Here is a 14,995-nt window from a genome sequence, read left to right on the forward strand (position 1 = left end):
TGGGATTTGTCTGTGTGTTTTTATAAAGTCAACACAAAATGAAACAATGAAAAGTGCAGCGGTCTATCGAAAACCCCCAACCCCAAACAAACAGAAAAAACGGACACCCCGGGTTTAGCTTAGCATCCATGCTAACTTTAGCTTCAGGTAACACAGTGGAACCTCTAATGTTGAACGACCACTCCAGACACTCCCATTCAACCAAGGGCCATTCACATTCACCCCCCCTTAACAATTTAATGACCTAAATTCACCAAAGCTGAATTTTGGTGAGAGAAGCGGGATACACCCTGGACTGGTAACTGGCCAATCACAGGGCACAGATAAACAAGCATTCACGCTCACATTCACAATTGTATACAATTATGAGTCATTAATTAAGCCTAAAATAGTGTTTGGTGAGAGAAGCGGGATACACCGTGGACTGATCCCCATCCAATTGCAGGTCACAAATGCTGTACAGTAGATGAACGACCATACATTGTCCTCCTTGGGCAATTTATTGAGCTTAAATAACTAAAAGTGACTTTTGGCAAAAGAAGCGGGATACACCCTGGACGGGTAAGTGGCCAATCACAGGGCACAAATAAACAAGCATTCACACTCACATTTACAACTATGAAAAAATTTGAGTGTTTACCTAAAATAAGTTTTGGCAAGAGCAGTGGGATACCCCCTGGACTGGTCACTGGCCAATTGGAGGGCAAATATGGATGAACGACCTTTTGCACACACTTATTTGGACAATGTAGTCTCTTTAATTAACACTAGATGACATTTGGCAAGCGAAGCAGGATACATCCCTGAGCTGGCTGCCAATCAGCCTCAGGGCACATATAGACAACCAACCATTCACATTTACACCTATGGACAATTTCGTTTTATGGATTACCTAAAATCACTTTTGGCAAGAGAAGTGGGATACACCCTGGACTGGTCACCAGGCACAATCGCAGGGCACATCTGGACAAATGACTATTCGCACACGCACACACACACATTGGGACGATTAAGAGTCTTTAATTAACCCAAAATGACTTTTGGCGAGAGAAGCAGGATACACACTGGACTGGTCAATCAGTCCATCTCAGGTCACATTTAGAAAATCAGCCATTCACACCTATTGACAATGAATTCTTATGGATTAAGATAACATGACTTTTGGTGAGAGAAGTGGGATACCCCTGGCCTGGTCACTAGTCACTTTCAGGGCCAGGGCACATATAGGCAAAGGACCATATACACTCACAATTCTCGACAATTTCGAGACCTTAGTTAAACAAGATGGCTTTTGGCGAGAGAAGTGGGATACTGGTTGTCGTCCCCACATTATTTCCTTTGAGAAAAAATGTCTCTGATGTGTCGTTTGACCTTAGAGATTCCACTGCACATGGCACGGCATCATATCGACCATACGGCCAGGATGACCTGGAGGCCGTGCCGGGACAAGGTTGCCCACGTGTCCGCGTCGTTTACCGTGTCCGCATTAATTGACATAATAGAGCCAGTAGACGACATTAAAGAAGGAGAAGGAGAAGGGGAAGATGAAGCGGGACCAGCGGTCGATGGCGTTGACGTCCGTCAGGTCAGGGATTTTGATCTTCAGCTGCGACGAGCGCCTCCTCAGGCGGCTCCTCCTGCCGTCCGGGTCGGGGGGGCGTGCGCTTCGCCCGCTGCGCCTGTACTGGACCCCCGAGGAGTTGTCCAGCGGGGCAGGGGTGGAGTTTCGCGCGGCGTCGTACAGGCTGCTGCTGGTGGTGCTGCTGCGGGTGCTGCTGCTGGTGATGGCGTGGCTGCCCACCTCGTTGTGGATCTCCAGCGTGGTCAGCAGGATGTTGCCCTGAGATTCGGCCTGGAGGAACACACACACGTTGCCGTGAGTGTTTATTGGAAAATGGCAGTGGTAGTGTCGAGGTCGACAGAAAGCGGGTCATATAATTAAAATTCTTATATTGCGAGTTGGGCTAATAACAACGCTGTGCCTCACGCGGGGCGCCAATCAAGCGACGATCGCCACTCCGTCACGTTTTGATGGCTTCCCTCACACAGGGATGTGATTTTTCCGCTAATTCGCGGAATTCCGCTTTTTTTTATCCCCCCCCCCCCAAAAAAAAATTCCGATTTTTAATTTTTTTTTTTTTTTTTGTAGTTCATTGTGTATGCACATGACTCCGACAGATAACATCTTCTGCTATAACAAAGACATTTGTGGTATGCTCTAATATGAGTTACTTTTCATTTGGTCATGATACAATTATTTGTTCATGAAATTTGAACTCTTCAACATTATTTATGTGTTAACTTAGTAATCACATTAGTTAGATATGATGATATTCTCAGTGATAGTTTTTAAAAGCAAAGACAGTCCAATGTTTTTGAATGTGACTGATTTGGAGTTGACTAAAACTAAAACCATTTTATATGGGATAGTTCAATATACATTGAAAATTTATGCTGTTGTTTTGTCTATTTCTTTGTCATGTGAGTGCATCGAAAGTACTTAAAAACACGGAAACCCCATGAGCTCTGGGGGGCTACGCCCCCCTTGTCCCCCCACCAGGGCACTGCCCTGGACCTAGCTGGGTGCCAGCGGCCCCCAGACCCCCGGCTAAATTTTCAGATAATTTCACTTTGGTCAAATCACATCCCTGCTCACATTTCTCACAAGACTTTTCAGTAGATGAAACATTGACACCTGACTTTTGGGCGAGAGAAGTGGGATACTGGTTGTAGCTTTTGAGCACGTTTGTGCCCCCAGCAGAGTTGAATGATGCTCCTTTGCCAGGCGCTATCAAGAGTCGCTATCAGTGCACAAGGCACATGTTGCCTCTCAGTAAATGTTTGGTATTAGTTTTTTTGTTTTCTATCGATTTTGCTCTAAATAAATATGCCATAGCAGCCATTTTAGAAAAATACATGGCTTTTTCTATAAAAGGCAGGGAAGTAGTATTAGCCCCCCCTTGAACTTTTTTCAGGCTACATGAAAATGGAAATTAAAAAAAAAAAAAAAGTTCTCTATGCCTGCTGATTGGTTAACTCTTTGACTGCCAAAAACGTTAAATAACGTTTAGTAAAATCCTATGGAGGAGTGCCAAAGACGTTAAAAGACGTTTGTTTCAAAACAGAGGTGAAACTAACCATTTTCTATTGTTGATTACTGAAAAATGGAATAAGGTAGAAACAAACTTTTTTTTTCTAATGAAAGATGAGAGTCCAATCTTTCATTTGGTAGTATGTGTGTTTCCATAGTCCAAACCCAAAATTTTCTGTGGACCTTGAAAGATCAGTCAAAATGCTTAAATCGGCTGGCACTGGCGACATCCCGTTTCTGAAAACGTCTGGCAGTCAAAGAGTTAAAGTCTGGCCTTGGCGGAGGTCGTCACCTTGGGCCGGTCGAAAGCGGCACGGTCGTTGTTGGCCTTCTGCGCCCGCTCGGCCAGCTTCTTCTGCATGCGCGGGCCCCGCCCGAAGAAGATGTAGTTGACGAAGGCGTACTCCAGCAGGGCCAGGAAGACGAAGACGAAGCAGCCCATCAGGTACATGTCGATGGCCTTCACGTACGGGATCTTGGGCAGCGTCTCCCGCAGGTGCGTGTTGATGGTGGTCATGGTCAGCACCGTGGTGATGCCTGCCAACGCAAAAAAGGCCTCGTCGAGTTGGCTGATGGTGCGAGAGTCCTAATATTCTTTTCACGTGACTGGTGTGCCGCTGCTTCCATCTAAATGTGATATAACGTTTGTCTCGAACTATTCCTTTTTTTGTTGAAGTCATCTAAAAATACATACATGTACCATTTTAGCAATATTACTTGGCGCCTCCTGCCCGGACGCGACTTTATTCCTCTTTCTTGAGCGCTGTTGCGTAAGTGGGCCCAAAATGTAGCGTTTGAACCGTGTGTGCGGGGGAGGGAGTGTAGAGCCGCGTGGGTACGTGCCATCGATTCCCGCTCGAGAGCCAAGAGCAAGAACCGTGCGCGAGATTGACACCGATTAAAGCAACGGTTTGGAATAATCGTATATGAATCAAAGAAAGTAGCTCATTTGGACTGGCTTGTAATGACGCGGAATCCACTTTTGGGCTCTCGAACGTGGTTTGAGCAACCAGGACTCCCGATTATTGGTTTGAGCGGGTTTACCTAAAGCCACTCTGGCGGCCGAGGCGTCGTAGTTGATCCAGAAGGAGACCCAGGACAGGATGGTGATCAGGATGGAGGGCATGTACGTCTGCAGGATGAAGTAGCCGATGTTCCTCTTCAGTTTGAAGCTCAGAGACAGTCGAGGGTAGGCACCTGTGCCGCACGCCAACAAAGTCACAAAAGACGTTTTCCGGCGCCACAAAACATGGAATATTACAAAATGATTGAAATGAAAGAAAAAAAAAGAATTCCAAGTGTTTACCTGTGGAAAAGACCACATTCCTGGACACCAGCTTGTAGTCCACGATGGAGAACTGCGGGAGCTCGATGCGCGTCACGCCCGTCACGGCCGTGTCTCCTCCTTTCCAGTAGAACTCGATGTCATCCGTCGTGTAGCCGTCTGTCGCAGACGTATGAGAAAATCAAGCAATACCAAGATTATGCTTAAGACGATACAAAGGAACAATTTTTGTTGAAATATTTATAGCATGTAATCAACCCCATTTTGCATATGTGAATGGACCGATTGTGTATATTATGCATGTATGAATGGACATTGAACGGGCGCATATTGCGGAGTGAAAAACTGTTCATTTATTTATCTGAAATGATGTTGTTGACTCTCGGCGGCGCGTGGCGCTTTTTGCATCACACAACCCGCCGGTTGGTTGATTTAACAGCGCGGCGAACTTGTGAATGAATCGCAGGCGATGCACTTTACATTCGCCGGAGGCCTGCCACTGCCCCCCCCCCCCCCCCCCCCGTCCCCCAAAAAAAGTCTGATTTATGAGCCACGTCCGACCGCCGGAGCGCTGACTGCAGCACATGTAAATCTTACACGCTTTTACACATGATTCCGCTTGAATGGAGAGCGCAGGGGCACATATCATCAAGACTAATGAGGGTGTGCTAGCCTTTCCCGTGTGTGTGCGTGTGTGTGTGCGTGTGCGCCAACTCACAGCTCTCAATCTCCAGCGTGCAGTTCTGTTCGTCCAGCGGGTATCGCCTCAGGTCCATCATGCAGGCGGCCGTCGTCGTGATTCTGAGTCCAAAGGCCGGCAAAAAAAAATAATAAAAAAAAAAAAAAATGTTTATTGGTTTGGTGTCAATGCTGCATTGCAGTATGAACGGGAAAGATTGTACCGAGCAGATGCAGGGAGTGAAAATAAATGAAATACGCAAAGCGGCAACCAAATATTTATTTTAGCTTCATGCAAGGCGCAGGTATTATTTTCACCCACTTGAGTCCCCAGCCTCGCATTCTACACTGTAGTATCTGCGACATTGACTGTGTGTGCGTGTGCCTTTAAAAGGTGGGCTGTGCCTGTTGAGTGACATGACAAGTCAACGAATGAGAATGTCGCCGGCCACTTTGCGTGTTGAGGGACGAGCCGGTTGAGAAGAATGTGCTTCTGCTATCGTGTTTTTTTTGCAAACAAAATAGATCTCGCATGTCGCGTCGCAGAAGTGAGTTAGCGGCTAAAGTTAGCCTCCCATAACAGCTCTGAAAACAAATGGACCACCTTGATGGCCCGCTAGGGATACAATTCAGGATTAACTCTATCCTAACCACCTGTTCGGGATTACAGTTTGTTCTAATTGCCGCCGGTATGCTATATTAAATAAGCTAATCATGTTTACTTGACCTTTACCGTCGCCGTGTTTTGTTTGAAAAATTGCATTTCTGAATGTGCAGTCATTTTTCGTTTCTGGCATTTCAAAAATGAGCAGAAAAGCACACGCTCCTCCGGGACCTTCAGTAAATCAGGCCCCCGTGCGCTCACACTCCTCGGCAGTTGTGTCGCTAAGTCTCCCGACTTACCTGAGGCCGTAGAGGACGGTGCCGTCCGGGTGCAGCCGGATCATGCGGTTCTTGACGGTGACGCCGTGCACGAAGGACTTCTTGTCGTTGAGGAAGTACGTGTCGGGCACCCACAGCTGGTCGGCCACGCGGTTGTCCAGGGTGAGGTTGAGGGGGATGCCCAAGTAGGCCAGCCGCTTGTCCCGCCAGTACTGCTGGAAGTACATGGTCAGAGTGTAGTCCTGCAAAAGGGAGAATTATTTTGAATACAATTCCAATAACTGATTTGTGTGTACACGCTACAAATGGAAGTCCGTTTTTTTTTTTTTGCAGGGTGGCTCCGCGAAAGAGGCGATGGATGGATTGATAGATCCTCATAGATGGACGGATCAATAATTAATAAAGGCCCTCATTGACTCATTGGCTGCCTTCCACCAATGATCCAGCGCGCAACACAAAAGCTTTTGCTGCCTTTTAATGGAGCTGACTGGACTTGATTCTGCTGACTAATATTCTCTTAAATAAATGAGCAGGTCACAGGAAATAAACAAGCTTCCGCATCAGTGACTCCTCACATTCGGAAAGGAAACTGGCGTGCATGTCGGCTGGGCGGCATATGGCCGATACCGCATGTCCCGTGTAGGAAGGTTGTAATGGCGGTCATTGGCAAGGCCTGACTACATCCCATCTGAAGGAATAAATATTACTCATACGCTCGCCGCCGTGTAAAACTGCTGACCTGACGCAGATGAAATGATGGAAATGCAGTTTTTTTTTGGGTGGGCTAGAGTGCAAGATTGCCGCATTGTGTTGCAACTACAACATTCTCTTTAGTTGCTAGTGAATGTTGTGAATTGATTTCTTGTGCCTTTTAGGAGAACCCGTGTCTGATACTGTATGTGAGTGAGCAGGCAGACGCTGACATCTGTGTGTGAATAATCAAGCTGATATTTATGTGGCGTGAGATGTTTACCCGTTGGAGTAAAACGGACAAATATAAGAAAATTAAACATTGAAACACCAAAATGGTCAAGCTGATACCAATACCAAGTATTTAGCATCTAGCCAATACCTGGCCTTATTACGAGGTATCGGTACTCATGACAGCGGCCGATACCTATGGCCGTTTTAAAATAAAAATTCAAAATTCGAAGAACAGGAAATTTCCATTAATTTATTGGCATATTGATGTCTTTCTTTTTAAAATTTGTAATTGTTTTGGGGGGAAAATTGTATATATCAAAAGTGCTTGTGGTATCGGTATCGATACTCGGCCTTATTTCAAGGTATCGGTACTCGCGACGGTGGCCAATACCATTATCAGTCACCCTCTTGTGTCCGTTAAATTGACATTCATTTCATATAAATTTTTTTTGGGGGGGGGGGGGGGTAGTAATACTTGGTATCGGTGACTACTCAAGAATTTAGTACTCGTACTGTATCGGTCTGGAAAAAATGAGTATCGAACACCTCTAAAGCAAACCACACAACTTCATCTCAGTAAAGTCCACTAGCTTAATGCTAACATGTAATGCGAACCACCAATGACGGGCTACTGGAAATTAGCAAAATAGATTTAACCAACTGCTACTTTAACACACAGGGAGCACTATTTGAACTTCAAATTTAGACACGCCTATCAACCGTAAAAAAAAAATTGTACTGAGCTCTAAAATCCGCAATATAGCACGAGCCCCAATGATGATCTGCGATAAAGCGCGGCTTTACTGTACTTGCTTTCTAAAGTTAGATATGAAGTCAAATACTATCTTTAAAAAAAAAAAAAATACAAAAAACATGTGGCAGTGGTGCAGAAGAGCCGAAAGTGAGAAGATAGCGAGAAGAAAAGCAGGTGTTGTTGTGAGACGTGATGTCCTCCCACATGCTGCAGCAGCACCGGCAGAGTGGGTCGGCTGAATCAGCTTTTACACAACAACGGCGGCGTGCACTCCCACCTCACGGAAGCAGATCAGCGTCTGGACTGGAGCGACGGCCGCTTCAAATCCTGAAGCATCGTAACGCGCGACCATTGCGGTGTCCTGAACCAGACCAAACCCGCCAACTCAGCCACGTACATTTGGTACCTTGGCTTGCGACTTGGAGTCGTTCCGTGACCAAGAGTGTAACTTTACTACAGTGGTCCCTTGCTACTTTGCGGTTCATTTATTGCCGACTCACTCACTCATTTTGTTTTTTTGTTTTTTTTCTTCATTGCAGACTTTTTTCCAAAATATTTTTCAATTTTTGTATTTTTTTTTTTTAAACAACCCGTACTTCCTGGAAATTCACGGACGGCGGGCGAGTGTGGAAGGTGTCACCCGCAAAAAGTGAGGAAGCGCTCGCTGTATGTCAAATCAATTTACCCATTGAGATTCCACTAGTCGGTTTCAGCCCGAAAATACCATAATTACTATGTTTTTAGACTACAATCATAACTTTTTGGGTGGAATCCCGGCACCTCCAAAATCACTATTTAATAACAACAACAATATCAACACAACACCGCCCCAAAATCATGTTCCATCACTAATTTACTTATTTTTATTTTTTTTAATTAATTCATAAATGTAATTTGTTAAAATGGTGCATTCATCCAACCCCCCGACCAGACAAAACGCCTTTTACTTCACAAAAAGCAAATGTGCGGTTACATCATTATCACAAAACTCTTTTTCAAAGGTCTTAGAGCCATGAATAATTCAATAAATAAAAATTTGAGCTGGAAATGAATCTGCACGCAGGTCAGGTCACTTCGTGTCTGACCATTATGATAGATATCAATTTTTAATAAATTCATTTTACAATTTTATTGCCAAAAAAAAACAAAACACATTGAAACTTTCAATCTTGAGGAGACATAATGCTGCACGGCTCCCGCAAAGTGAGTAAGAAGTTTTATTTCACTTGCAATTCAAATTTTAACTCGCAGCGTGAACCAAAAAAATTTACCTAGCGATGGATTGTATAGTTAAAAAAATTCTACGTTGACCAGGTACCACTGTAGTCGAGATGCTCACTTGTTAATGTGCGTGGGTGCTGATTGTTGTCAGACATTTTGCACCTCGGGAGAGTCAAAAGACAGGCTTTCACTCCCCGGTAAATGAGGCCCGGCGGGAGGACGGGAGCGTCGTGCCATCCCGGGGCAAAGACACGTGTCAGACGTTGCGACCTGTCACGCCAACACCTGCCTGTCAACTGGGAATCGAGTGAGAGGCTCCACCCACACACAAGGGGAGGGCGTTTTAGGTTCATGAGAGTCTTCCCCAGTGGAATGAATGTGTGCCACGTTGTTCAACAAACCACACGTTGAATTCATGCAGAATTAATACAATTTCGAAGTGTGTGTGGCTGAATAGATGATTTAAGCATGTAAAAATGTGAATAGACAGATAAGAATAGACTTGGGCATTCTGGGTGTACGACATGCAAACAGACATATGGCGAGTAAACATGATTTCGAATTGACAGTGCAGAAAATGCGCAAGCAACAATTCTAATTCAGTTACTGGTTTGGTCCGTTACATCTCAGAAAATAGTCACATATTGGATGTAATGGTAAAATGTTGTTTGTAGTTTCCGTCAGAGGTGAAGCCAAATAAATGTCCAATCATCTCATTGTATTTATATGCAACAAACTGATGCATTACAAGTTTGTTCAGTTATAGATCACGTTACTATAAAAAGGGTAAGTCAAAAATGTTTACTCCACATTGTCAGTTCCACGCTTCCGTATTTGAGCAAGGATCATGGAAGTTGACACATGATTTACTTTCACAGGCCACATAAAATGACATGTTGGGCCCCATCTGGCCCCATCTGGCCCCACGGGCCTTGAGTTTGACACCTGTGGTCTATAATTGAATAAAAAGTTTGCTTACCATATTCACCTCGGAGACCATGTCTATGCTAGCCACATCTATGCTCATTCCAACAGCCACAGGGGCGCCTTTAAAAATAACATAACCAAGCAACTATGTTAAACATATCAATTCATATAATGAGATATTTCTGAATTATTCTTACCTCCAAAGTCTGGCCTGAGACGAATGTCGTATCCCTTTAAAAGTTTGTCCACCGTGTCTTTGACAAAAGACATGTTGCCAGGCTCTTTGACGCTAAAAGAGAAAATGACGGCCGTTTTAAATATTTTAATATTGGTAACGATGAAGAAAAAGAAGAAGTAGTAGTAGAAGAAGAAGTCATCCTTGGCGCCAAAGAGCTCACCTGGCGCATGCGCACAACGCGGCCACGACCAGCGGCCAGCAGTGCCACCAGCACGCCGCCCGGAGGACCCTCATCCTTCCACTTCAGGTGAGCTATGTGGCGGGGTGGAAGTCGGCGGGCGCTTCGCCCCCTCGACTCGCGGCGCTCGGTCGTTCCCTGCCTGCCTGCCTCCCTCCCTTCTTCCTTCCTCCCTCCCTCCCTTCGTCCTCCGTCGGTCCCTTCCTTCCTCTCTCCCCGCCGAGCGCCACTAAATCAGGTGAGACTTCACCCACACGACGACACACGCCTGAACGCGCCATCAATCCACCGCGTCCCACGCGCTCCTTCTTCCTCCTTTTTGGCAGCTTGTCACCTCAAATAACACCCTTGTGCGCTTCACACACACACACACACACTTCTGATTAAAGTGTGTACATGTGGAGCGCTAATGAGAGGCAGGGGTGGGCCAGCGGGGGCTCCATTTGCCAGCGGGGGGGAGATAACCGAGTACAAATACTTAGCTACTGTACATGAGTAGATTTTTGGTAACTTCAAACTTCGATTGTCCCCCAACTTAAAGATATCAGTAAAATTTAGAAAATAGTTTTGGTGCAAACAACTTGCTAGCTTTGTTGTGCTAACTAACATTGTTAGCATGAATGTCAATAATGCACACTTGAAAAGTTATTCCAATTTCAGTTCTCCTTGTGTTTTTTCCAGTGTGTCTGTATTCCTACTTACATAAAGTACAGACTGTCAACGGACAATTCCGAACTTTCGGGCATTTGTGATATTTCCGCATCGTACTGCACTAACAGCGCATTGTATTGCTTTTGCCTGTGACCAGCATACAAACCAGGCAGATTGTTATTGTAGTCAAGCCACATTTGGTCACATTTTGAAATTAAAATAATCCTCACAAATCAAATTACAACGATCCAATGTTTTTCATTGAGCGGAGAACGTCATTTCAACAAGTTGATGCTGCATTCGAGGAAGGTGGGAAGTCGGATTGAACCCACTCGGATTGTCCACACTTCCAAATGTGAAAAAACAAATACAGATGGCTGATTACAATCAATTGTTTGTTGTTCTTCAAGTTACTTACTTGGAATAACTAAATTAATATCAGCATAAATAAAGTGATATATTTGTTTGTAATCGTGCCATTCATGATCTGAATCGACTTCGCAACTCAGATCTCCGAGTGCCCACTTCCTGGTTTGAAATCGGAAAACGCCGACTTCCCACCTTCCTCTTGTTTCCAAATGCAACATTAGACCACCATTTTGACTTGTGACGCAGTTGTGCCATAAGCTTGGAATTGTCCACACTTTTGCTACCTCTGCTCTTTGTTATCACCCGGAGTCATTTGTGTGCTGTTGTCCCTCCCTGCCTGAAGGTGGTGCTGTCACCTTTTGCCTTCCCTTTTGTGTTTCTCAGGTACTGACAGCTGATTAGTGAGTGAATATAAAATGAGCTGTATAAATAAATGCGGGGACAAAGCCAACATGATCATTTCACTTTTTTTTCTTTTTTTTTTTAAGTAATCTTTCCACCCTTTTCTTATGCCACCACTCTGAATAAATAGGACTGACAGAAAGGAGCGACATTTTCGACACTCACCTCGTATCGTAGATCGCATGCAGCTTTTTGTTCCCATCAACGGCGTTCCTGTAAATAAAATAAAAATACAGTTGGAACCTTTTATCGGGATATCAGGTAACGGTATCAGGCCGATACAACCTTATTTTAAGGTTTCCAGTTCATGTGGAAGCTGAATATACCGATAATAAAGGGGAAAAAAAAATAATAATAAAATAAAAAAATAATGTGCTCCTCGGCAGCAGTTTAAAATATCGGCAAATCATCTGTATCGGGGAAAAAAAGGTTTTTGTTAATATTTTCATGTTGTTTAATGAAAATTTGTATATTGAAAGTACTTCAGGCATCGGTGAGTGCTCTTAGAGTCAATACTTTGCATTTATCTGGGGGGGGGGGGGGGCTAATGGTAAAGGAATTTGGAAAATAATTGCAATCGCAATACTGAGGGGGGAAAAAAATCATAACATTTCTTGATACGTAATCAGTAATGTCGATAAGTCGAAATTTGGCATTAGAAGTGGGGTGACAAAAAGAAATGGATCCAGTTGTGTTATCCAGCCGCTTTCTCTCTCCTTTTCTCTCGTCCCTCTCCCTACCTCCCTCCCTCCCTCCCTCCCTCCCTCCCAACATCTTCACCCCTCCGCCACTGCGCACATCCACCAGTGCTGCTTCCCGCCCTCTCCTCTTCTCCTTTCATTCGCCTCCTCATCATATTTTATACCTTTTTTTTTCCCTCCCTTATTTTTTCAGCCACGGCAGAGCCAGAATGAAAGTGACGCTATTATAATTGCTTTCTATTTGAACGGCGCGTCTTTTTTTTTGAGGGGGGGGGGTTTCTTTCTCTGCCCCCCCACCTCCCCATCCACCAGAACGTTGACGGCAAAAATTTGGAGTGCTGCGCCGGGAGAGCCTGCTGAAGAGCAACGCTGGAGGACGAGAGGTAGTCGTCGTTGTCGTCTTCTTGAAGGTAAGGGGTGTTGTGGGGGTGGATTTGGGTGTGGGGGGTGGTGGTGTTCGGGAGGGGGGGGGGTTAGCTGCTGTTTTACTGTGTCTGGAGAGATCATGTGTGGTGCAGGGATGCAGGTGGAACACTTCCATTAGGTTGGGTTGTTTTTAACCCGTTCCTTTTTTGGCTAATTAACACTCCTCCCTGTTATGGGGAGGGGGGCGGGGGTTTGACTCCTTTAAAGTTCAGGGGAGGGAATGTGTTGTATTTTGAAAAATGCTTCTTCTTTTTTTTAAGGGATTTTACTCTTCATGTTTTATTGCATATTAAAAAGATCATATATGTATGATGAAACATGATGACATGTAATATTTTGAGTCTCGTAGCTAAATAACTGAAATGTTGGAAACAAAATCACAATAGTTAAATACATACAAATAAAATAAAAAAATGTCAATCTAAATATGATTAATAATTCAAATACAAAACTGCAAATTAAATAAATGCATACATTGGAAATAAATACATAATTACATCAGCACTAAACATACAAATGCACCGATTAAATAACATCAAATAATAACAACAACAAAACTCGATAATATCAAAATAAATATTGAATAACACTTAAATAATGATCTTTTTAAATACATTAGGTGTCATAAGTCAAATATCAAGATACTGAAAATTAAGTACCTCTAAATATTAACATAATTAAATTAGATAAAAAAAATAATAACAATATAAATGAACCTACTGCACTTAGATAAAATAGAAAGATAAAAAATTGGAACTGCAATGATAAAAAATGCAAAAAATAAATTATTTTTTAGGACAAATGAATGAGTATTGCAAAATGTATACAATATTAAATACCAAAAATAAATAAGTTTAAATAATAACTATCAAATTAAAATGAAAAAAACAAAATCATTTAAAATCAATATACTGTACTATGCTTATAGAAAATAAAAATATCAAAAATATAGAATCGAATATATCCCAAAACTTTTAAAAACACAATGATAAACAAAGTGATTTGTTTGTATAATTATGAGAAATAACGCCAAAATAAATATTAGATGGTAGGTGCAATTAAATAAAGAAAAAAAATACAATGGTAAACCGCAATAATGAAATAGAATACAAAAATAATAATAATAATAATAATAAATATCAAAGATTAGAAAGATGAATATAAAATGAATATCTCTGATTTTCTGTCAAAATGGAGCATGGCGATATCTACACGCTTGTGCTTGATATCTTGTGCTCATTCAGTAAATCTCCGTTTTTTGTTTTTTTTTTAATCATCACTCGTAATATACCATTGTTTCGCTCGAGATAATCAGGAGTGCGTTTTGGCCGCAGGAATGGGTGATGGAAAGCACCGCAGCTTTGCAATGAGACGCGCGTGGCTCTGCTTCTTGCTCGCCAGCCTCACCTGCCGCCCGAGGTGAGTGTGTCGCATGATCATCATCGTCATCATCATCATCATCATCATCGTCGTCATTACGTGTTATGAGGATAATGGCGCTCGCTAACGTGACGTCTGGTTGTTGTTGTCCAGCCACCAGCAGGAGGCGACGGGTACGCCCACCGAGGCGGAATTAATTAACAACATCACCGTGTTCACACGCATCCTGGACGGACTGCTGGACGGCTACGACAACCGGCTGCGCCCCGGACTGGGAGGTACCAATCGCGTTCATGCTGTAGTCATACTCTACAGTGGTGCCTTGACTTGTGAATTCATTTTGTATGTCAAATCAGTTTTCCCTATTGTAATGCCATTGATCCGTTCCGATCTAAAAAAAAAAAACACTTAAAATATCACTGCCTTAGTAAATACACACTTGTAATTAAGCCGAAAGTAGAAAACACACTCAGATATACGTTTGTGTTCATGTCCCTCTGGGGGGGGGGCGTGGCCTAGTGAGTGCCAAAGTTACATCTGCTACATGCTCCTTGTGAATGTGTTCATTTTGTATTTGTTTTTTTTTTCTCCCCAATTAATAAATGGTTTGAACAGCAGCGTATCCAAAGCTCGTTCATAACGGCTTGTAACTTGAAAAAGTTCGTAAATTGGGACACTCTGTAAGTCAAGGTACCACTGTAGTTTATGTTGCGTCCCTTCAATTGAAATTCTGTGACGTCATTGCCAATTTAACAGTTAGGCAGGACGTGAAGGAAGCAATAAGCCCATCTAGTGGCTAAATCTTGCCAGTGTGTTTTTGTCTACTTTTTGATGAGAAAGAAATCTGGAAATGTTCTTCTTTTTTTTTTTTTAACTCTTTGACTGCCA

At 43.3% G+C, this 14,995-nt stretch overlaps 2 protein-coding genes across 3 annotated transcripts in view; one reads left to right on the forward strand and one right to left on the reverse strand.

Annotated features, from left to right (window-relative positions):
* gabrb3 (gamma-aminobutyric acid type A receptor subunit beta3) overlaps window positions 1-14,995 on the reverse strand; it is a 26,442-nt gene continuing 11,447 nt past the window's right edge. Inside the window, 9 exon segments of the mRNA XM_077585110.1 lie at window positions 1-1,852; window positions 3,384-3,628; window positions 4,136-4,288; window positions 4,398-4,535; window positions 5,095-5,177; window positions 5,958-6,178; window positions 9,815-9,882; window positions 9,960-10,051; window positions 11,766-11,813. Coding sequence (XP_077441236.1) covers window positions 1,487-1,852; window positions 3,384-3,628; window positions 4,136-4,288; window positions 4,398-4,535; window positions 5,095-5,177; window positions 5,958-6,178; window positions 9,815-9,882; window positions 9,960-10,051; window positions 11,766-11,813 — 1,414 coding nt within the window. The 3' untranslated portion in view covers window positions 1-1,486.
* gabra5 (gamma-aminobutyric acid type A receptor subunit alpha5) overlaps window positions 10,131-14,995 on the forward strand; it is a 22,862-nt gene continuing 17,997 nt past the window's right edge. Inside the window, exons 1-4 of one of the 2 annotated variants that reach the window (XM_077585111.1) lie at window positions 10,131-10,247; window positions 12,569-12,711; window positions 14,062-14,146; window positions 14,261-14,385. In XM_077585111.1, the coding sequence (XP_077441237.1) occupies window positions 10,168-10,247; window positions 12,569-12,711; window positions 14,062-14,146; window positions 14,261-14,385 (433 nt within the window). In that variant the 5' untranslated portion in view covers window positions 10,131-10,167. Of the gene's footprint in view, window positions 10,248-10,293; window positions 10,417-12,568; window positions 12,712-14,061; window positions 14,147-14,260; window positions 14,386-14,995 lie in introns of those variants that run through there. The other variant, XM_077585112.1, reaches the window with a different exon arrangement.

The sequence above is a fragment of the Vanacampus margaritifer genome, chromosome 13 (genome assembly GCF_051991255.1).
Source record: "Vanacampus margaritifer isolate UIUO_Vmar chromosome 13, RoL_Vmar_1.0, whole genome shotgun sequence".
Taxonomy (NCBI): Eukaryota; Metazoa; Chordata; class Actinopteri; order Syngnathiformes; family Syngnathidae; genus Vanacampus; species Vanacampus margaritifer.